Source organism: Marmota marmota, unplaced genomic scaffold, assembly GCF_001458135.2.
Source record: "Marmota marmota marmota unplaced genomic scaffold, marMar, whole genome shotgun sequence".
Classification (NCBI taxonomy): domain Eukaryota; kingdom Metazoa; phylum Chordata; class Mammalia; order Rodentia; family Sciuridae; genus Marmota; species Marmota marmota.
This window is the reverse complement of record NW_025999992.1, coordinates 1,534,120-1,556,137: the sequence shown is the minus strand read 5'-3', so window position 1 is coordinate 1,556,137 and position 22,018 is coordinate 1,534,120. Positions and strand designations below refer to the sequence as shown.

The 22,018-nt window shown below is 53.4% G+C and overlaps 1 protein-coding gene and 1 long non-coding RNA gene across 2 annotated transcripts in view; one reads left to right on the top strand and one right to left on the bottom strand.

The window, feature by feature from the left end:
• Positions 1-22,018, bottom strand: part of Rab31 (RAB31, member RAS oncogene family) — a 45,752-nt gene that overhangs the window by 15,152 nt on the left and 8,582 nt on the right. Inside the window, exons 4-5 of the mRNA XM_048806740.1 lie at positions 11,116-11,187; positions 9,725-9,831 (exon numbers count right to left, since the gene is read on the bottom strand). Coding sequence (XP_048662697.1) covers positions 9,725-9,831; positions 11,116-11,187 — 179 coding nt within the window. The remainder of the gene's footprint in view (positions 1-9,724; positions 9,832-11,115; positions 11,188-22,018) is intronic.
• On the top strand, positions 10,754-14,413 carry LOC125617876. Its single transcript, XR_007348997.1, has 2 exons — positions 10,754-10,930; positions 11,326-14,413. It is a non-coding gene; the product is annotated as an uncharacterized LOC125617876 (long non-coding RNA).

The following is a 22,018-nucleotide window of genomic DNA, read 5'->3' as shown; positions in this document are numbered from 1 at the left end:
TGACTCATTTCTTGCTAAATTCATTCCTAAGATTTGCAAGTCTTCAAAAAATTTTTATATTATATACATGCCAATAATTGATCATTGGGTATTATAAATTTGTATTACTAGTTTCATGAAGAGCTTAATTTCTAATGTTTTTTCAAGTTGGTTTGTGTGTAGGTAAAGAGCAGACGCTCTATTCCAACAGTTATTCAGAGGATAATCTTGGTTTTACTAATCTGGCTAGCAATTAAGGAAATTCCCACGAAAAAAAGGGCCGCACGTAGACTGGCCAAGAGGGAGCTTCACTGCCCGACAGCCTCAGTGTGCAGAGGACTCCACCCAGCAGTGGCAGGGCCTCGCAACACCAGAGCTCACAGGGTTCACTGCAGTGCCCACTTCTGCCAAGATGCTTCCAGGTACCTTGGAGCATGCAGAAAAGTCCTTGTTTTCCCAGAAAATCAAACACTCAAGTTAAAAACCAAAACACCTGGACACTAAGAACAAGGAGAAGGACAGAGGAAGACCAGGACCCTGCAGTCCTCCTGGACTCAGCCTTCAAGACAGCCTGGGGCCTGGTTTCCCAGAGCAAGTACACTGACCACCTGTGCCAGCAGTTATCTGGGGCTGGCTAGGCATGAGGATCTGGTGCCCCTGAACTACCCCATCAGATGTCTCAAGGGCAAGCCCCACATTCCAGCAGCTCCCACCCGCTGCCCACTAAGTGGGTGGACTGCACTAAGGGGGTGGACAAGTCTGCACTCTACCCACTAGTAACCGGACCCTGTGAAACGAGAGTTTGGTCCTCTGTGCCAAGGCAACTCTGCGAGGAACATGGCGAGACATCCGTTGCTCAGCCCCATTTTGCAGGCAGAAGAATATGCAAGGACAAGGCACTTGAGCCTTTCCCAAGACAAATCTGGTGGCTTCCAGCAGTATGTCACACTTCCAGAGTTCCACCCTGGCAGTGGCTAGGCACTTACATTCCGCCTCTCTCCTGGAACATGACAGAACGCCTCCTTTAAAACTCCCCCTGTGCTTTCACTCTCTCCCAGGCACAGCCCTGTTCAAGGTCAAGTTTAACAGACCGACCAAGCCAGCCTGCGTAACATGGTCACAGTGAGCAGAGACAGCTGAGTGCCCAGTGGGACCCTTGTCCGTCAAAACCATCCCACTAGCTTATGGTACTGCAGCCCGACGCCTTGGGAATTGTCCACAGCATCCCATCAGAGTCGAGTGTTCAGAGGGAGGTTAGGGGACCTCCCAGCCTTCCCTCCTCAGCACCCACCCTGTGGACAGTAAGAGCTCACTACGCTCCCGCCAGCCTGTATTGTCCCTAAATATGCAAAAAAATATCTGTGTAACTAACACAGGGTTGAGGCAACTGAGAAGAACCAAACCTCTGCTAAAAATGCTAGTGTTTACGACACAAACTGGTTTACCCACCAGTGGAATGACAACTGAAATGGTTTTCTTTTTAAAGAACAAAGAATAATTACTACCTTCACAGAAACAGTCTGACTGGACAATGACCCACTTCAATCATCTGAGCCCTTCACCTGTCCTGGGCGCCCGGAAGAAGGTCGGTTCCCACGGGTCCTGCCTGCTTAACACCCTGTGTGGGAGCTGCTGACCACGGCCCCGCCCTGGTGTCAGGTTCCAGCCTCAGGCCTGTGTGGCCTGTTTCTCATGGAAAACATCAGCACTTGGAATCGTGCAGGATTCCAAGAGCGTAAAACAGGGTTCTCTTGGGGGCCTTCGCCGTACCTTGGCTCCTTAACAGCCTTTCTCCAGGCAGAAGTTTAGGCTGGTCCTGAAGAGCCCAGAGAACCGCTGGACAGAGCAGTGAGCTCCAAATCCCCCAGCAGGGTCAGGCCGGCTCCGTTTCCCCTCTTGCTGGCTTGGGGATTACTACTGATCATGGGTCCCATTTGTACTTTATTTCTTATGAGACGCAGGCTGGCAGGAAGGTCAAGATCGCAGGCTCTGGAACACATGACTGCCCCTCCCCCCAGGTGCTCTGGGCTTGGTTTCCTGGTGGCTAACACAGGGCACAGGAGCAGCCTTGGCACCCTCCCCGACCTGGAAAGCAGCAGGGGCACCCAGCTTGGGCAGGGCGTCTGGGCAGGCAGGAGCGGGCTGCTCTAGGCATGAGGAACACACCAAGGGCACGGCCCTGGTGCCTCAGTGTTACATAAGAAAGCACCGTGTGTCGTGACGCGGCCTCCAGACTAGTGGTCAGCCGCGATGTGCTCCAATGTGTACCTTCTAACATTTGGGATACATCAGATCTTTATTATCCAGCATCTCAAATTCTGTTACTTGGTTTGTGTAATTATTAATAAAAAATTTCCTATGTCCATATTTTGGCCCACTCCCAAGACTGGAATACATTTTGGAGTCACGTGAAAGCAATATAATTCTTATTTTCCGCCCAAAAAATGTGTATTTCCAAATATATTTTTAATCTGTTGAAAATGTCAGCATTACTCCCAAACGTGGAGCAACAGAGGAGCTGCCCGGTGTTAGCTGCACAGCCCCCAGGAATCCAGACAGCTCTCACTGTCCGCCAAAAGGCTGGCAAACGGGTGTCCTATCTCCAACTAGCAGTGTCTCCTGAAGCATCAGGAGCCCAGGGCCACCACAGGCTCTGGAGGAGATGGTGCCCAACAGGCAGCAACAGCTGCCACCGTCCTGAGTGAAGGGGAAGCAGGGGCAGGAGCCCTCCTGTCCAGCACACTGGCCACTGGGGACCCATTCCCTGTGCCCTTCCTAACTTCTCAGCCAGCAAGGCGACGACCCTCCCTATCACATGTACCATGTTCACCCCCTGCTCCACCTCCTCCCAAAGCTGCCTCCCTCCAGCCAGGCACAGGGGCACACGTCTGTGATTCCGGGGGCTTGGGAGGCGGAGGCAGGAGGATCACGAGTTCAAAGCCAGCCTTGGCAATTTAGCGAGGTGGTAAACAACTCAGTGAGACCCTGTCCCTAATAAAATACAAAACAGGCTGGGGGTGTGGCTCAGTGGTCAAGTACCCCTGAGTCCAATCCCTGGTACCAAAAAAAAAAAAAAAAAATCCTTCTCTTTTCTTGTTATCGAGCCACGGAAACAGCTTTGCTGACTGAATGACCTAGTGCTGGTGGGACAAAGCCCCTTCTCCCTGACCACACTATTGGCCCTCTCCCCTCCAGTGCCCTCAGCTGGCCACAGCCTCCAGTCCAGGAGGGACATTCTCCACTCAGGGGCAGCAGCCCCAAGGGTCCCCCCTTAGAGCTAGAGACACTCCAGTGCTAACATAAGTCCCTAGACCACGAGTCCACTCTTCAGACAGGGAAGAGGCCAGACCGACATCTGCAGGGCCTCCTGGGCTGCCTTCGCTGGGAGCTGGGGTCCTGGCAGAGGGCTACCCACAAGCAGGGCTGCCCAGGAGGACCAGCTCCGGCCCATAGCCTTGCTGGGAGGCCTTCCCCACTCCCCCTGGAAGACAGAACAAACGAGGCTTGATGCCCTCCATCGGCCGTCTCCTGCACCCTCCCTCGCCCCTCCTGACTCACAGCCCAACGCTATGGAACCAGGAAGTGCCCACAGACCCTGAGTGTGAGGAGCTGCTCACAGGAGCATCCACTGGACAAAGGCCAGTGCCCCCAAGGAAGAGCCCACACCTGGGAGTCCAGAAGGCCCAGCACAGGGTGTGGACCCAAGGAGATGAGGCCAAGCATGGGCACAGGGACAGGCCTGCTCTGGGAGGGCTGGGCAGCAGTTTCCCCAGGAGATGGATTGTGGTGGTGGCTATGAGTGGAGCCTTGCTCACAGAGACGACCTTGACCCCAGAGGAAGGGTGAGGGGTCATTCTGCTGAAGGCTCGGGTAGGGAGAGGCTGCCCGTTCTTCTCTGACCCGACACTGGAGGGTCCTGGCCCTCTGACAATCCAAGCAGATGTTTCCTGAAGTACCTGCAGCCCCTTCATGGACACTGCACGGCCAGGTGACCCTAATCCCTTGCCTGTGCCAAAGACAACCAGGGAGGGGCTGGGTGTCAGGCTGCAGCCTGCGGGGCCTCATCCTGACAGAGGCAGGCAGACCAGCCCCGGCTGGTTCTCCTGAGGGCCATCAAGGTGAGAGCCCCAGGAAGAGGGGCGGGGCAGCTGGGCTGCTCCTCCTGCTGTGGGCACGGACAGTGCTGGCCTGCTTCAGTTCTCCTGGGGTCTGGAGGGCACAAGAGAGGAAGGCAGTGGGGCCTGCAGTCAGAGCCCCTGGCAGAGCCGGGCTAGATCCGGGATGGACTCCTTCTCTCTCCCACCCACTCCTCTCACCTAAGGCAATGCTTTCCGCATCTGGTCCAGTCTGTGGACGCTTGCCAAAGGTTCACTAAAAATGGCCGAGTTCCCTGCCTCCCTCTTGTGTGAGTGACAGCCTCTGGAGCTGGATCCTGGAACTTTTAACAAGTGCCCTGTGGATTCGGAAGTTAATGAACTTTCTAAAGCCCAGAGGCAAGGTCACCCATTTCTTCTCTCTCAGCACTCGATTGCCCCACTTTCCTGCCAGGCCCAGGACAAGGCTCCCAGCCCTTCTGAGAGGCTTGTTTTTCTATGAGACCCCCGGCCAAGCTGCGGGCAGGGAGCGAGACAGGCCGGCGGGAGCAGTGCCAGCTCCTCAGTCTGCTCCCTGACGGCTTTATGCCCACACAAGTCTCCAGATTCTGAGATCCAATCACCACTGGCCCAGCAGTTGGGATAGAGGCCCCTCCACCATCCCCTCCACCTGCGTCCTCTGGAGCAAGCACATGATGCACACTGATCCCTGAGCGGGCTCCTCCTCTGCCCGGCACTGTGCACTCAGATGCCTCCAACGGTGGAGTCCAGTTCAGAAGCTGCTCCACTCCTGTCCCAGCACCTGTCACACGGCGGCAGAGCTCCTCCCACAGCTGACAGACTTGTGCCATTAGAGCCTGCTGGGTGAGATCTCTCTCTCTCTCTCTCTCTCTCTCTCTCTCTCTCTCTCACACACACACACACACACACACACACACACACACACATACACACACGAGTCCCTTGCAACCCCTGATGAAAATACTGTTTTCTGGGAATTACAGGAGAGCAAAGCATTTGGGGATTAGAGGAAAAGAAGGTCAAGCTCTGAATAAAGCCTGGGAGGTTTGCAGACTTGGCTGACTCCCCAGAAAACCCAGGCCAGGGGAGGTCTGCAGCAGACAGACCAGCTGGCCATCGCCCCTGTCCTGCATGGGACGCCCGACGGACAGAGGCCCTTTGGCTCACAGGTCCCACCTTTTCCTGGAATATTCCTGTCTCATGTGTTTGGGGCAGAGACCGTAGGGCGGACCTCCTGTTGCCTGGGTGGGAGGCTTTGGTTGCTGCCTTGGGTTTCTGTTTGTTTGTTTTGCAGTGCTGAGGATCAAGCCCAGGGCCAGCCCAGCAAGCACTGAACCACTGAGCCATGTCCCACTTCTGGAGGGAGTGTCATAGCCTTCTCCTGTGTTTCCTTTGCACACTGGTGTGTGACTTGGTTGATCACTTGGCTCGATGTGTTCACAAAACTTCAGGGGAACATAGCCTGTGGGAGACCAACCTTGCCCGTGACTGGGTCATACTCCCCGGCTGGGTGCTGAGGCGCTCAGTCACAGAAATGTGGTAGAGTTCTCCCCACCCTTCTTGGGTTGGAGGGACGGTGTCTCATGCATGGGTGTGTCTTGCTACAGCCCCATGGGTGGAGCTACGCTCAACTGTTCCTTTGTAATATAACCTCTTGCCCTGTTTAGGGTAGAATCTTCCATGGAAGTGCCTTGTGTGTGTCCCCTTCTCTTACTGTGCCCTTGGGTGTGGCCTACCCAGGTGTCAGTCAACCTGCTGACAGTGGACATCATGAAGATAGACTCAGCCCCCTGAAACCTGACCCCTTGCCTCATTTGAATAGCTTCTCCTCAATAAAAGGGGTCAGCACGTGTGCTCTCGCTCTCTCTCTTCCTGCAGACCCTTAAGGTCAGAGGAGCCGTCACAGCGACCCAAACAAAAAGGTATTTGTGTCTCTTGTGTGGTTATTTTGCGCAGCCCAGTTAGCCCAGTTTTCCTGGAGTGATCCTTGAGCCTTTTAGTCTCGAGAACAGAAACCCGGCAATAGCCCTTCTGAGTTTTGCTGTATGTACAAGTGGTGTGTATGTAACGTGCATATGTAGACATACCACACAAACCACTGTTCCAACATTCACCATTTTATCTAAATAAACTTTTTATTCATTGAATTTTTAGTGAGGCAATATAGATGCACAAGCAGCTGTCAAAAATAATACCAAGAGATTCCTTGCACTTTTGCAGTTTCCCAACAGGGTCACATTTCACAAAACCATCAAGAAAAGATGTCAGCACTGAGACCCTGTCCCATGCTGTCTTCCTAGGTTTCCTTGTGTCCACTGGTGGGTGTCAAGTTCTGTACAGTCCTATCACCTGGTAAGGGCATGTTGCTGGTGTCAAGTCTAAGAATTCTTTAGCCTGGGCTGGGGTTGTGGCTCAGCAGTAGAGCGCTTGCCTAGCACATGCGAGGCCCTGGGTTCAATCCTCAGCACAACATAAGAAATAAAATAAAGATATTGTGTCCATTTACAACTAAAAAATAAATATTAAAAAAAGACTCTTTAGCCTTAGATCCTAATTTCTCTTAGGAGTTTTTCTGAAAGTTTTATGGTTTTACATTAAAATCCATGACCCATAGGTTGGCATTTGTTTTCATTTTGCCTGTGAAGTTGGACCACCGGAGCTCCCTGTGGGAAAGGCTCTCCTGCCTTCCTCCCCGTCCCTCCTCTGTCAGCCAGATGAGCGCAGCTGTGCAGGGTCACTTCCGTGCTATCCCAGGGCCTCTTCGCACACTGCCTTGGTTGCTCCTGGCTACCACAGTGCGCCTGGCTATGGGATGCGGGGTCCTCCATTCTATGTCCTCTCAGTGCTTAGCTGTCCTGGTGCCTGTGACTCAACCAACAGGTGTGACACTCTTTGTAGGGTGATGGGAAGGTTCTAGAATCACCTCTGTGAGTACTGAACTTACTGAGCCACACACTTAGAATTTTATGGATTTTGTGGTTCATAAGCTATTTCAATTTAACTTATTATTTGCAAGTAATACTGTTTAAAGGTACAAGGATCAAACTAGACTTTCTCGTTGACCTAATCAGAGGTTGAAGGAGAATCACAGAGTGATTTCCTTGCTGCATGAGCCAAAAACAAATGCCATCTAAAATGGTTTTGTGCCTGACAAGAGGTCAGTGAGAGACCTGGCAGAAAAGGCACTACCTGGGACTGTGGGCTGCAGATCAGCAGCCCTGACGTCACCCCTAGAGGCAAGACTGGGTGGCCTTGGGTTCTCCCACAGGACCTGGGTTGTGAGTGCATCTCCAGTCGGGAGTGAGGCGGTGGGTCGTGTCAGCCAGGGATCCTGACCACGGCCCAGGCAGGAATCCGCTGGGCACCAGAATGCTGCAGAGGAGGGCACAGTGCCAGTGCTCACAGGGCGGCCTTGGCTAAGAGGTGAGTGTCCACAGTGCTGGTGGCAAGGCCAGCACGGGGCAGGCCCGTCTCCCTGGTTGAGGAGCCACCCTGTGACAGAGCCCTCCCTGAGCTGCAGGGGCCTCTTAACTGCTTCGATATTTTGAACTTGAACCAGAGAATACCAAGCCAGGATCTCTGGAGACCAAGGCTGGGCGTCCTGGCCACTAGAGGTGAAGGCAGCCCTGCTGCCCCAGGCAGATGTTGCTGGCCAGCAAATGCCCATTTCAACTGGACGCCAGCTCTACCTAAACATGAGCCCTCACCAAGGCCATTCCTCTGGGAACTATTTCCACTGGACCCTGCTCCAGCCAAGGCCACTACCCTGCCCTGCTCCCAGGGCGAGCGGAAAGCGATCCTGCAGGTGGGGGCCGGGCAGCCTTTCCGGATCACAGCAAAGACGGCAGACATCTGAACTCAGTCCAGGGAGCTTGAGGATCGTCCAACCCCCAGGAAAACAGACAATTAAGTGGGTTTATGGCTATTACTATAAACCAACAAGATGCAACATGATATAAGGCTTCTGAAATCCCAAAGCAGCCGAGTAATTTGTCAAATGCCGTGATACAGACCTTTGCAAGATCCATTTTCATTGTTTATTTAACTCTGGTTTGGTCAAATTTGGATTAGCAAAACCAGAAGCCTGACATAACTGTCCTTGTGAAAATCGACGACTGGACATCCTAAAATTAGATCAGGAATGGGGACCACATGGTCCAATGCAGCAGACCCCCGCCCCCCTCAGTGGGTTCAAAAACATTAAGTGGAAAATTCCAGGAAAAATGGTTTACATTTGAATAATTTTTATTACAGGTTATGATTGTTGCGTTTCGTTTCCATCCGTGGTTGGGGTCCTCTGCTGTGCTGTGTAAATAAGCTTTCCCAGAGGATGTATAGATAGGAGAAATGGGGTACCACCTGCAGCTTCAGGTACCCACTGAAGACCGTGGACTGTGTCCCCATGTAAGCAGGGGGACCACTGCACAGCCTTTCTTAATCCCATTCAGATAATTAAACAGCTCACTCACTAGGCTAGAGGGAGCCACTTCAAACTCCAACCGTGTGGACTGGGTCCCTGCACCCCTCTCTGTGTGCTCTGGTGTGGATGTGACTGAGTGTGCCCCAGGGGCACAGTCCCCATGTGGGGGTGCTGAGCTGTGGGACCCTTCAGAGGCGAGGCTGACTGACGGTGGGCACCACCCCAGGGAGGGGTGAATGTAGTGCCCACTGCACCCTCAGCCAGCTCCCGTAGGGCTAGGGCTGTGAAGAGAGAAACTGGCCCCAGCTCTGCGTGGCTCCTGTGTCACCAAGTGACCCTTCTGCACACAGCTGGTCCCTTTATGTTATGCAACAGCCACGGGACACTTGCCAGGATACCACTGTCACGTTCTTGAACCTCCAGACAAAGCTCAAGAAGCCTCTTTTCTTTATAGTGCCCAGCCTCAGGTATTCTAACACAGCAAGCACCAGGCTAAGGAAGCTACAGGACCCACGTCACAGGGGGCCATCGTGTAGCTGTGCTCCTAGGAAATGCACCAGAGTCAGACCTCCGAACCCCACAGCGATGTTCTGTGGACCAGACTATATGCTTAGGTTAAAATCCAGAATTAAAACAGGCACGGATGCTACGGAAAGTATTAAGAATTCAAATGGTCATTTTCCATACAAACGTGTTGCTAAAATTGTTAGTGGGAATGAGAATAGTAATGGAAATCATAACAATAAAAAAGTCAACAAAACACTACAGAGATACCTAGGGTCAGGCATGTGACTGTGCTGCATATGGATTGTTGGTTTTGATTTTTTTTTTGTACTAGGGATTAAACCCAGGGGTGCTGAACCACTGAGCCATATCCCCAGTCCTTTTCATGTTTTATTTAGAAAATAGGGTCTTACTGAATTGGTTAGGGCCTCACTAAGTTGCAGAGACTGGCCTCAAACTTGTGATTCTCCTGCCTCAGCCTCCCAAGTCACTTGGATTACAGGCGTGTGCCACCATGCTCCACATGGGTTGGATTTTAACATTCCTCATCTCCTGGCCATCAGATTTGCATCAATTCTCCTTGACCAGTTGACCACCACAAGTGAGTAGCTATCAACTGTGTCATCACCCAGGGAGGCCAGAACCCCCAGCCAGGCGGGGAGGAGGGCAAAGGGCGAGCCCTGCGAACAGGCTCGAGCCGGCTCACCTGATGTCTGAGAGGTCACACTTGTTCCCTGCGATGGCCACCACGATGCGTTCTGGGCCATGTTCCTTCAGTTCTTTCACCCATTTCTTCAGCGTGTGGAATGAATCCTAGACCAGAGCATAAGGCAGTTGTTGAGCCGACCCGCCAATGTGACATTTGGCCAAGTACAAACACAATCTCCCCATAATTTAGAGGAGACCAACATTTTTAAGAAACTCTCATAGTCAACATTAGCTACGTGATCCCTAAATAGTTTATGGCAGTTTCCTTTCTCCAAAATTAACACCTGGTGAGGTTCAGAAAACCACTGTAGTCGTTTTTCTATAAATAGCATAGATTTAATGCTCTCAGGGCTGGGAGGTGGCTCCCTGGGAGAGCCTGCCTGGGGTGTGAGGCCTCATGTTCCGCCCCAGCACCAACAAACTCAGCCGCGGCCTTGAGTCTGGTGGAGGAGCCCGCTTGCCTGCACGGGCCTTCACCACCATCCCTCAGGTCACAGGAGAGGGGTCAGAACTCAGGACACCACAGTGTCACTAGAGCAAGGACCATGCACACTGAGTGGCACGTCAGGGGAAGAAGTCATGATCCAGTTGCTGGAAATCGGGGAAAATGCCGCCAAACTACTGCATCTACTTGCCCATGAGACCCTACAGCCCCAACTCAGGGACAACACATGCACCTGAATTCTGTACACACTGCCCTCATCTGTGGGGGATGCGCCCCAAGACCCTCAGTGGATGCCTGACAGCACGCAGTCCCAGGCCCCAGTGTTCACCCTGATTTTCCTGCACCTACATGTGCATGATGACGTTTGATTTATAAATTAACAACAGCATGGGATGACTATGACCGTGCCCTGCAATGGAAGTCATTGAAACTTAGGAAATGTCTTTCTGGAATTTTCCACTTCATATTTTCTGATGGCAGTTGACCTTGGGTGACTGAAACTGGAGACAGGGTGACAACTGTACACAAACACAGCACACGCACCTGCGTGCGCCTGTGCCCTTGGCATTTAAAGGAGCACGATCAAAACAATACCAGAAAATAAGTACGCAGACTTAATGAAACAGAGCTGAAAGATGAACTTTTTCTTAAAATGCTGACACTCTGGAGGCAATGTCAGCAGACAAGATCTGGGGACAAAATCTACATGTGGACGGTCCAGTGTTTAGAAAGGGAGGTTCTCTGTGCTCTGATTTAGAGGTAAGTCTGAGACGCTTCATCAGGTACGGGTGACATACGCTCAAGGAGGGTCCTTGCCCTTGACCACCCACTAGGAGGCCTCGTCCCAGGCTCCTGTCAAGACTCAACAGTGCCAGCTCTGCTGGGGTCCCCCGAGACAGGGATGTCACCACAAGGGCCCCTGGTCCTAAAGGAGGCGCTCTCACCTGTTTGGTGATGTCGTACACGATCACGGCAGCGGCCGACCCTCGGTAGTACATGGGCGCCAGGGAATGGAACTGCCAAGGACACAGACAGACGTTAGACCACTGACATCAACGTGTGCTTCCACTGTTGTCCCCACAGGGTCTGCAAACTCCTCTTGGGATTCTTCCAGGGCTCCTGTTAACTTTCCTCCCCTCACCACCCCCCCACAGGCTTGCGGTTTCCAGACCATGAAACCTCCTCAAGAGTGCAAAACCCAAAGCCCAATTTTACTTCCAATGTCACCATCCTGTGAATTGTCTTCTCTGCACTGCCCGTCACTGATCTAACACGGCCACCCCGGGCAATCCCAGGAGATTACATAGCAGCAAGAAAATACGTGTCCCAAGGGAAGGAAAGAGCACGCTGGAGAGATGGCTGGAACCTTGCAGAGCTGGTGGCCGGGGCAGCCCCAAGCAGTGTCCCTGCTTGCTGGCCCTGGCCCTGCAAGCTCCTCGGTCCAACAAATACCACCCCAAAACTCTCAGGAGGAGGCAACTGTCTGTCACGGGTCTTTCCAAGCCCACTGATGCCTCCCAAGTGTGCCTGCTGCAATTGCTAGGCTCCCACGGTGCACGCCCAGGTGGCCTGAGATCTACGTGTCACACCGACAAAATGCCTATGGTTTTCAAAACAGCCTCCACCTTAGGAAGGGAGTCGTACAAACTTCATTTCTCAAAGCTCCCGGGGAGCCAGGCAGCGGTGGCCTGAGGTGGACGGAGCTCCCTTCCACCCAGGCCTCCTCGAGCGGGCGGGGCACAGGCCTCATGAATGATTGAAGAGACGGCGGCAAAGGAGGCATTACTCATTCCTTCCTTCCTCCAAACGGAATCACTTTGAAATAAATCTGCTGGCTCAGCCACTTAGAGGGCTTTATTGACGGGGACGTAGGGGTTTTAATGAGTTAGAAGTTCCCATCTCACTTCCAGAAGTCAATAATGCACTGACCAAGGGTAATGTTTGTGGGGGACAAAACGATGACTCACTCCTAGCACACACTTTCCACATACATAAAGCAGATGCGCCACCGTCAGCCTCCGAACGCCCCACGACGCCACGTGACTTCCGCAGGGTCAGGACTAGGACCCAGGGGACGCTGGCAGAAAGACTCGGCTAGAAATGAAGGTCAGGATCCCAGGAGGCTGACAAAGCTCTGTTTTAAAATCTCACGGAAAGGATGTTGGAGAATCAGCCCAATAGATGTCAGTTCAAAATCCCTTCTTCCCCAGTTACCAACGACACACCTGTGAGACCAGACTCCAGGGCTCAGGTCACTTTGTGGCCCATTTAATTGTTTAGAAGCAGCCCGGGAATTGTGAAAGGTCATGCTCGTCTTCAAAAGAGCAGATGTCCACGTCCTCAGTGGCTCTTAACCACAGCTGTCCAGCATACGGAGGAAGGGGTCTGCCCGGGGTATCCCTCTGTAAGAGGGGGAGTCAAGCACTCGAGCTCCCTGGACAGTGCTTACCGGAGGATATGTGTCAGCTCTGCATCACTGTCATGAAATGCCTGCCGTGACCAACTCAGGAAGACAACAGGCTTATTCTGGTGTGCATCCGGGCAGCGTCAGTCCGTTGGGGGGTCACCCCGAGGCTCTGGGCAGCACATCATGGCAAAGCTCCGCTTACCGTGAGCCAGGCAGCAACAGACAGGAAAAGTGGGGGACCAGGGCCTGTCTCCCCACCAAGGGCATGTCCCTAACAACCTGAAAGGCCTCCCACAAAGCCCCACCTCCTCCCCAGAGCACCACCCTGGGGACCCAGCCTCCCACACAGGGCCTTTGGGGCACTCCAGACCCACTTCCAGCAGGGCAGAGGATAGATGGGCGTGGCCTCATAAGCGTCCACACACTGACTCAGCTCACAAGGGCACCATGACTCACTCTCCTTGCCAACCTCAAGGCCTGGCCACTAGGAGTGGGAATGTGGTTCTAGTGGACCACAGCACGGGACGCCAGAGAACCATCAAGCCCAGGTTCCAGAAGAACACTCGATGGCATGTGGGTGAGATGGCATCATTCAGTGACTCCCAGCGTCCCCTATGGGCATCGAGGCCTTCAGGCGCTTTTTGGGGAAAAGGTTTCTTGGCAAATGGGTTTGAGAGACACGAGACATAGTGCTGCTGCCCCGGAGGTGCACGGGGAACCATGGGCACATAAGGGGCAGCCCAGCCTGCCGTGAAGGCACCTGTCCCTCTTGGTCTTGACTCTGAGTTCCCAGCACCTCCTAAGCCTTGTTTCAGGTTGTCTACATCAACACCCAGGAACCTGCAGCGCTTAGAGCCACCTTAGAGCACGGCCTGACAGGAAGGGGGCTCTGAGACAGTCCCAGGCCTGGCCTGGCTCTGTCTTGGTTTTCAAATCTTGTCAAATGGAAATGGGGTCAGCAATGACAGCCTGGTTCTTCCAGCTCTGTGACAATGCTCGCTCATCGCACAGGGACCAGGGGCTCTGGGTGAAGCCAGCTGCCCAGCCTTGCTCTTCCGACTGCAGCACTTGCAACACACTCACTTCTTCCTGTCCCACACCCGCCTGCATGTGCGCACACACATGCGCACACACAGGGCTCAGCTGCATGGTGCACACGTGGCTCAGTAGACCCCCTAACCCTCAGACCACCCTGTCCACTTGAGGCAAGAACCCTTCAGTGCAGGTTGGTGGCATCAGAAATCTCATGGCAGCATGCTCCTGTGGTCAGGAGTGCGCGGTGGTGGATGACCACTACATTTCCAAGGCGCAGCTTGTGCTGGGCTCTGCCTCCTGGAGAAGAAGGAGCCCAGCAGAGCACCCAGGCTGGAATGCAAGAGGGGTTTCACAGAAGGATGTCCAGGGGGTGGGCAGCACTGGTCTGTGACCATGACAGCATGGGGGTCTGCCTCAGGAGCCACTCAATCATAGGTCCACCCAGTCTCCAGACACTGTCCCCCAAGGCCTGTGTCCTGAAGCCACAGAGCTGGGGAATTCAGAGAAGGAAGCAGGAGAGAAGATTCCTGACATTCCGGCGGCGTTAGCAAAAGAATGGAAACACATCCCCAGGGTGTCTTCCTTCCCTCACGAGGAAGCAGAGCACCATCCAGACAGGCCACTAAGGACCTAAGGACAGCGAGGGGAATGAGGGGAACCGCAGGAGACAGAGGCTGAGCTCCTGCTGGGGACCTCAGAGCGCAGCGCTCCTGGCTCTGCTGTGTCTGAATTGCTCAAAGTATTCAGCACGATGCATGACTCTGACTCGCGCAATGACAAGACTTCTCTTTCTTTCCTAATCACTGGGGTCAGAGCTTCTTACAGCAGGGGTCCCAGGTAGAGGTGAAGTCCCAGGAAGAACTGGGTTAGGGTGACCTAGGAGCCCAGGCCTCCTTTCTGCAGGTGCAGGGTGAACCTTCTTAGCAGGAAACAGACTTCTCTCCATGAGTCAGGGCCTGGGAGAGGGCGTGGATCAGTCTAAAAGGCCACCCATGAAACCACCCCCCCCCCCAGGGCAGTGAGCCTCAGCTATGAGCTGTCTGTGGGCAACAGGAATTTCCTAAAGTCCAGAGGGCGGCCCCACCTTCCTAGTTGTCATGTCACAGGCAGCCGCTGACCCAGGCATCTGCAAAAAAAATGACCTGGTGTGGGCACCGGCATTGGAGGAAGGTGGTCACTGCCTCTCTTCCTGTCCTCCCCGCTCCGCTGTCTCTGGGGTCTTACACCCTGTCCAAGGCAATGCCCTGCAGGGCGCAACAGCAGGCCAGCCTTAGACAGGACGCAGCAGGCACGGCGGGAGGAAAAGGCGGATCCGGGGCTCTCCTGGGCTCAGGCACAGACGGTGGGCCAGAACAGCCCATCTGCACAGCCCCAGAGAGTCCCCCCGTGACCTGATCACACAGATGCCATACAAGAGCGGGGTCTGGGTCCCCCAACAGCCTTAGACCTGCCCTGGGGGCCCTGTCCCTGCCACTGCCTCCTCTCCAAGCAGGGTGACCTTCCTTGACTGGGTGCTGGGCATCTGGACAGTGCAGTGGCCTCTGAGCTGACCACAGCGGCCAGAGGGATCCTGATTTGAGCAGCTGGATTGTGATATTTGTTTCCACAGAATGTATTTATCTTCAACTTCTTGTTGTGGAAGTTTCCAAAAAAACCCGAGACAAGAACAGTGTATAAAGAACTTCATGTTCTCGTCCCCACCTTCAAGGTCATCACCACCACAGCTGCTGGCTTCCTTGCTGCCCCTCCTCGGCTCCCACCCCACAGGCCACAGCCCCAGGAGGCTCTGAAGCAAATACCTGGTGTCTTGTGGATCTCAACACCAGAGTCCGTTTTCCCCTCTGGAAGTCAGACTGTGTCACTTCCTCCTTCCAAACCCTTCTGATTTACCCAGTGCAGACGGAGCTCCCCCACGCCGGTGTCCAAGACCCGCTCCTGGGCTCCTCCTGCTCCTGGAACACACAGCCACCCAGGCCTGACCTGCCCCTGAACACCCCCAGGGCCACTCCCTCACAGTTCCCACCATCTCAGTGGCCCCACCCTAGGAACACCTGCCTGAGCCCTCCTCTGGCCCACAGCAGGACTCCACAGATACCTAAAGACTGAACTGTGTGCTGTGACTCAATGGCCCAGGGACAGCAAGCAGAGAAGACAGACTTAGGCTCAGCGTGGTCATGTGAGCTGTCGCCCCACAGCTCCTAAAGGGCAAAACTGGACCTGAACACAGGTCTTTTGGCTCCAAGTTGCAGGCTTCTCCCACTCCCGTGTTGCTTCTCTGAAAGGAAATGTTGCTTAAACCGATGGAACAGAGACATACTTAGTGCATCACTGAACACGTGGTATGTGCCAGCAGCCACCAGGCCCTGGGGACCCAGGAGCGTGGCAGGGTCACAGTGGCCTCAAGGATGCCCCTTCCCAGTTCCCAGAGCCTGCGCAGTGTCCTGTTTGAGGCAAGAGGGAACTAAGGTTGCCAGTCCGCCGCCGACATTCAGGTGGGGAGATGACCTTGGATTATCTGGGTGGCCCCGTGTGATCAGAGGTCATCGGTGGAGGCAGTGAGTCAGAGACTGCTGCTCTGCTGGTTCTGGAGATGGACAGGGCGGCTCCAGCCAAGCCATGCAGGGGTCTCCACAAGAGGCAAGGAAGGGCGGGCACCGCGGCACCAATCTGCAGTCCCAGGGCCTCGGCCACTTAGCAAAGAGAAACTGATGTGATTCCATTTTTGAGAAACCAGCCTCTACCTCAGAGCAAAGCCTGTCCAAGGAAGTGGGCATGACCCTTGTCCTTGGGAAAACCTACAGAGCCTTCCTACACACATGCACATACCCACCTTGCTGAGTTGTTTATCTACAAATAACAGGAGAGGTGTGTGGCGCCAGGTGTCCCTGACTCAGTCAGGCTAGGTGGGGACCCATAGCAACCCCCTAGCAGCCACCAATCAGCATGAGACAGGGAAAAAACCTGGGATGCCAGATGACCCCCCAGTAGTTTATGGTGGTTGATAACATGTTGGGAAACCATGTAGTTCAGCATGTACACCCCTCGTGGCCTAAACCAATCAGTTCAAACGAATCCCCCTCTTGTACAAACCAATCACCTTACCCAACTTGTTCCCACCAGTGAATGTGTTAATCAATGTTAAGAGTTGTTGTTTGATTTTCCTGTGGTATGGAATGATTTGCTGTGTGATTTTGTGACACATAGAGTATCCCCCCAAAACCTATAAAACCTCACTGAACAAAGAACCAGGACTCACTCCCTGAGACCGTTGCGTCGGGAATGGTTGTGGATCCAGGCTCGAGCTTGCAATAAAGACTCTTGTGTGTTTGCATCGGATTTGGCTCCTGGAGGTCTACTGGGGTCCCACGAATATGGCACTACAGCAAGACGGGGTCTTAAAGTGCAATAAAAACGGCTGGGATGAGGCTCAGTGGTAGAGCACCTTGGGTTCAGTCCCCAGTACCACAAAAAGAGAAAAGTGAATAAATAAAAGGCAAGGGAGGCTCTTCCTCATGCCTCCAGGAAGGACCACAGAGCCCTGGGTCACTTTGGCTTCAGCCCAGTGATTGCCACTTTGGAGTTCACACCTTCCAAGGGGGAAGACCGTGAGTCTAATGTTCGAAGCTCTGAGTTGTGGCCCTCACTGTGGCAGCAATGCAGGGCACCCAGCCATGATGAGGAAGATTAAAAGGCCCCACGGAACAGCCTGGGGGCTGCAGTAGGGGAGGGGCGCCTCCACACAGCAGGCTGGGGGCAGGACCCTGGGGCAGCGTCAGCTGCTGGTGTCCAGCTGGGCCGTCCTGCTGCAGAGCCAGCAGAGCAGGTAGCACAGAGCTCACTCTGGGCTCCTGAGAGCTCCACTCTTCAAGAGCTTCCCAAGGCCAATTTTTCCTCTGACTCTGGCCATGCCTATGAACAGTGAGCCACTGTCTGGAGGGCAGATTCCAGCACTCTGAACAAAGGCAGAAGGAGGGCCCAGGAGTTTCCTTTGATGTCTGGAGAGTGTGAACTTGGCCCAAGGCAGGTGCCCTCTGGGGCCTACGCCTTCTCCGGGTGCCCCCAGACCCTGCCTTTCACCACAGCTGGGTGGAGAGCAGTCCTGGAACTCTGAGGCAGTGCCCTTCAGCTGGTCTTTCCAAGGACGGCAGGCAGACAGGGGGACAAACAGAAGGGGAACAAGAAGTCTGGCCAAGAGCACAGGGCGCCCAAATTCCTGAGTGCTTCCATGAAATCCTCAGCTCCTGGAGGAGGCAGGGATGGCCCTCTCTACCTGGTATGGAAGGTCAAAGGTGAGGGCTGGTGGGCAGCAGGCTGGTGCGTGCATGAGACCCTGGGTTCCATTCCCAGCACCAAAATTTTTTAAAAAGTCTACACTACACGGCTGGGGTGCAACTCCAGGGGCTTATCACGTGCTCATCTGTGCTTTTCCATGATGCTCGGGACACCTCCCAGCTAAGAGGAGGGTACAGGAACTAGGTCAGAGGGCACCTCTGCTCAGGGAGCCGGGTCACATGCTCTTAAGCACGAAGCACCACTTAACAAGGCCCCGTCCTGGTTTAGAATATATTGCTGAAAAAATGAAACCAGTGAAAATAATCCTTTTAAAATGCAACTTGTCAAATATCATAAATTTTAAGATGGTTTGCTAAATTTGAAATGATAACCTCACAAACTAATCTTGTTTATGGTTCTATGTGAGTTTACTATGGGGAACACGTTTAAACAGACAAAAGATTTAATTCTTTATTCAGACCTTTTCCTCTGAGATCATGTTCCATTTCCAATCTTTGAGTTATTTCTAAAGAGATGAAAGACAACTTGGCTTATCACTTAAAGTGTAAATGAGCACTTCTACGTTGGGGACCAGGTAACTCCAAAGTCTTCTATAGACTGAATACAATCCCTATCCAAATTCCAGTTGATTTTTTCTTTGTAAATTTATATACAGGCTGATATAAAAATTCATGTGGAAATGTAAGGGCCCAGAGTGGCCAAAACCAGCTGGAGAAAGAACCAAGCTTCCCAAGCTCAAAGCTAAACACAAAGCCACAAATGACAGGCAGGACAACGTGGTGCCGCCCGCCCAGACCACCAACATGAAGCTCAGAAACGGTCAGCTGATTTCCAGCAAAGATGCCAGGACAACTAACTGAGCAAAGACAGTCGTTATAACAAATCACACTGGGACAATGGAGCAAAGAGGGGTCCTTTCCATACCAGAGACACAAAAATCAACTCTAAATGGATCACAGGGCAGAAAGAGCTGGGCTGTGACACTTTTGGAAGAGAAGGCAGGACTTGCCTTCAGACCCAAGACGGGCGCAGGCAGCACTGGGAGAGCATGGAGACCGAGACTGCGCACCCGGGACACAGGGCAGGAAGGTGCTTTGGGAAACCACTGGGCCGTTCCTCTGACTGCCAACCCCAGAGCTCACACAGGACCCATCAGGTCAGCTCCTCTCCTGAACACGTATGCCTGGTCAGCTCCCCTCCTGAACACGTATGCCCGGGAGACCCGAAACACACCTGCACGAAACTGCACAGAACATTCCAGCGCCACTCCACACCAGATCCTGAAACTCAGGGAGATAAGGAAAATTCCTCCCAAGCATAAAATCTGTAAGAACAGATCCCAATTAGAACCTCACAGCATGGGCCAACGTGACCTAGAGTTGTCATTGCAGTGGGGACTTGGAAGTCTGATGTCATCCTGCTATCAGAAGTGGAGGCCACCCGGGTCCACTCCCACAGCAGATTTGTAAGTGTGTTGCAGGTGAATCTTCACCCAGAAGCCAGCACCCCAAATGGTGCAGAATCTGAGACCTGAGTATGAACCTGACCCCACAGGTGGACAGCTCCACACCTGACCTCACACAAGGCCAAACACAGGGGCACCAAAGAGACGGCACAAATTACCTTCAGACCATGTGAGCGGTGTGCACCTGACATCAGCGAGCTCTGTGTTAGACAGCAGTCCTGTCCCCCAGGTACTTCACTACGCGTATTCAAATATCCCAAGGTTTTTAAAACCCAGATCGGGAACCTTCTGACTTCAGGTGCTCTGGGTGAGGGACGCTCAGCCCGATCCTTGCACAACGTCCCTATTCCTCCACCACCAAGGGGAGCTGGCCAGCAAGCGAGGAGCATTCTGCACAGCTGTGGCAGAGAAGGGACTCATCACAGGCACACAGATCCTGGTCCCACTTGCATGACCCGTCTAGACAGCAGCCCAGGGCCCAGGGTGCAGCAGAGTGGGCTTTGCACATGACCGGCTCTATGTTCCATCCCAGCACCACAAAAAGGAAAAGGAACCCCCTCCTCGAAGGGCTGGGGCATTTGCAGGAAGGTGGGAGTGACTGCTGACGGGGTTTCCTCCTGGGGACTGGAGGGCTCCAAAGCTGACTGAGCAGTGCTGGTTACCCCAGAACCCCTGGACTGCACAGGCCAGGTGCGGGAAGTGAATGGCACGTGCGTCACATCTCAGTGAAGACTCTTTTTAAAAAAAGAAGAGGCGGGTGGTGCTCCACCTGATAGCGGACAGATGGACAGACCCGAGCGGAGCGAACAGAGGTTAAGGCAACATTCCATGCCCTGGCCCACCGCCCTGCCCCCACACGCTGTCTTCTCCAAGAAGAAATTCACCTGCAGCCCTGCCTGGCCTGAGTGGACAGGGTATGTCACATTCCTCAGCCAACTACCTGTTGTCTGCAGGAGAAATGCAGGCCTGAAATAGTGTTGATAAGAGGAACCCAAGTCACACTGAAGGGGGACTTTTGTGACCCCTTCACGGACCAGATCCTAAAACTCAGGGAGATAAGGAAAATTCCTCCCAAGCATAAAATCTGTTAAGAACAGATTCCAATTAGAACCTGACAACATGGGTCAAAGTGATCTAGAGTTGTCATTGCAGTGGGGACTTGAAAGTCTGATGTCATCCTGCTGTCAGTCACAAATCAAGAGGTGGACCTGGACAGGAGTGTCTGGAAACCTCTCTGGGATCCCAATAAAACTAGAGTGCAGGAGGGACACAATGACCTTCTCTCTGAGAGGACCCACACTCTCCTTTCCCTTGTCCTGTCCCTTCAATAAACTCATGCCTGTCACTGTGAATGACATGTCTGAAATTTTCTGAGTTGGCCATAAGAATCGGGGTTTGAAGGAGGATGTATGTGCTGCCTCAGTTTCCTGGAAGGCGCAGCCTGGGGCACGCAAACCAGCAGTCAACGCAGAAAAAATGTGGACGAGAGCACATCTTGGATAACGAGATTCCCAACTGCTAACCCTCCAGGAATGGATTATCCAGAAAACATGAGTGAGGGCAGGGTCAGCTGCACCCAAGGCGAACCAGAGGAAGAGGACGGAAAGCCCCAAGGCCAGAGCTCCCAGTGAGCCTCAACCAGGCCAGGAGGGGTCCCAGGAAGTGGAGAGACCCAGAGCCACAGTACATCTGCTTCTTCTAGACGCCCACCCGGGGCGCTGCCTCCTCCCAGCCCTGAGTGAACAGCAGGCCCCTGTCATGCACAGCCACGGGAGAAGCAGGGCCTGCAGCCCCTGAGCCCCCAGGTTGTTTTTGCAAATTTTCTGTTAAGTGTGATTACTTCAAAATTAAAAGATTAAAACAAAAAAAGACCTCACACACATGTAATAACCATGGGCCAACTTTCAGGATTAATCATGATATTCTGCACCCTAAAGTCTCATGTGTTTAAGATTGCACTTGGAATTTCCAGTCACTCGGCTGTACTGGATAAAGGCAGCTTGCTCAGGCCCACAGGGCACCATTCAATTTGTTATCCCTTAGTCTTTCTTTCGTATGTATGTTCTAGCAAGTTTTTTTACATACTGAAAAAAGATAACAGTAGCAAATGACATAATGTCCTCTCCATACCCGAGTGGTGACTGGAGGCAGGTGGGTGTGGCTGGCGGAGGTGGGAATTGGGGGCCTGGCTGTGGGTATATATTTTGTATCTGGAGAGTGGAGTCTCTCTCTCTCTCTGCCTCCTGGTCACCGTGACGTGAGCTGCTTTCCTCCGCCATCCTCCCTCACCACGATGTTCCGCCTCACCCTGAGCCCTGAGAAGTGGAGACCTCCAAAACTGTGAGCCTCAGAAAAAAACCCACAGCATCAGAAATGCTGACTAAAACATAAGTGAAGACATGATCCTCCAGCCTAAGTGGAAAACCCAGGAGGGACGTTCACAGGGCTGGATGGGGCTGAGATGTCACGGCCTCATCACAGATCCTGCCAATAGGCACCAGAGGGCGGGCTGGCAGATGCGTCCCTCTGTGCCCCAGGGACCACTCAGGTGTGGCTCCTGCACACAGGGTGGGGCACTGAGGCTCCTCCTGTGTCACCAAGCCATTCTTTCCCGTCCAGCTTCCTCCAAACATCCTTCTTTGTTAGA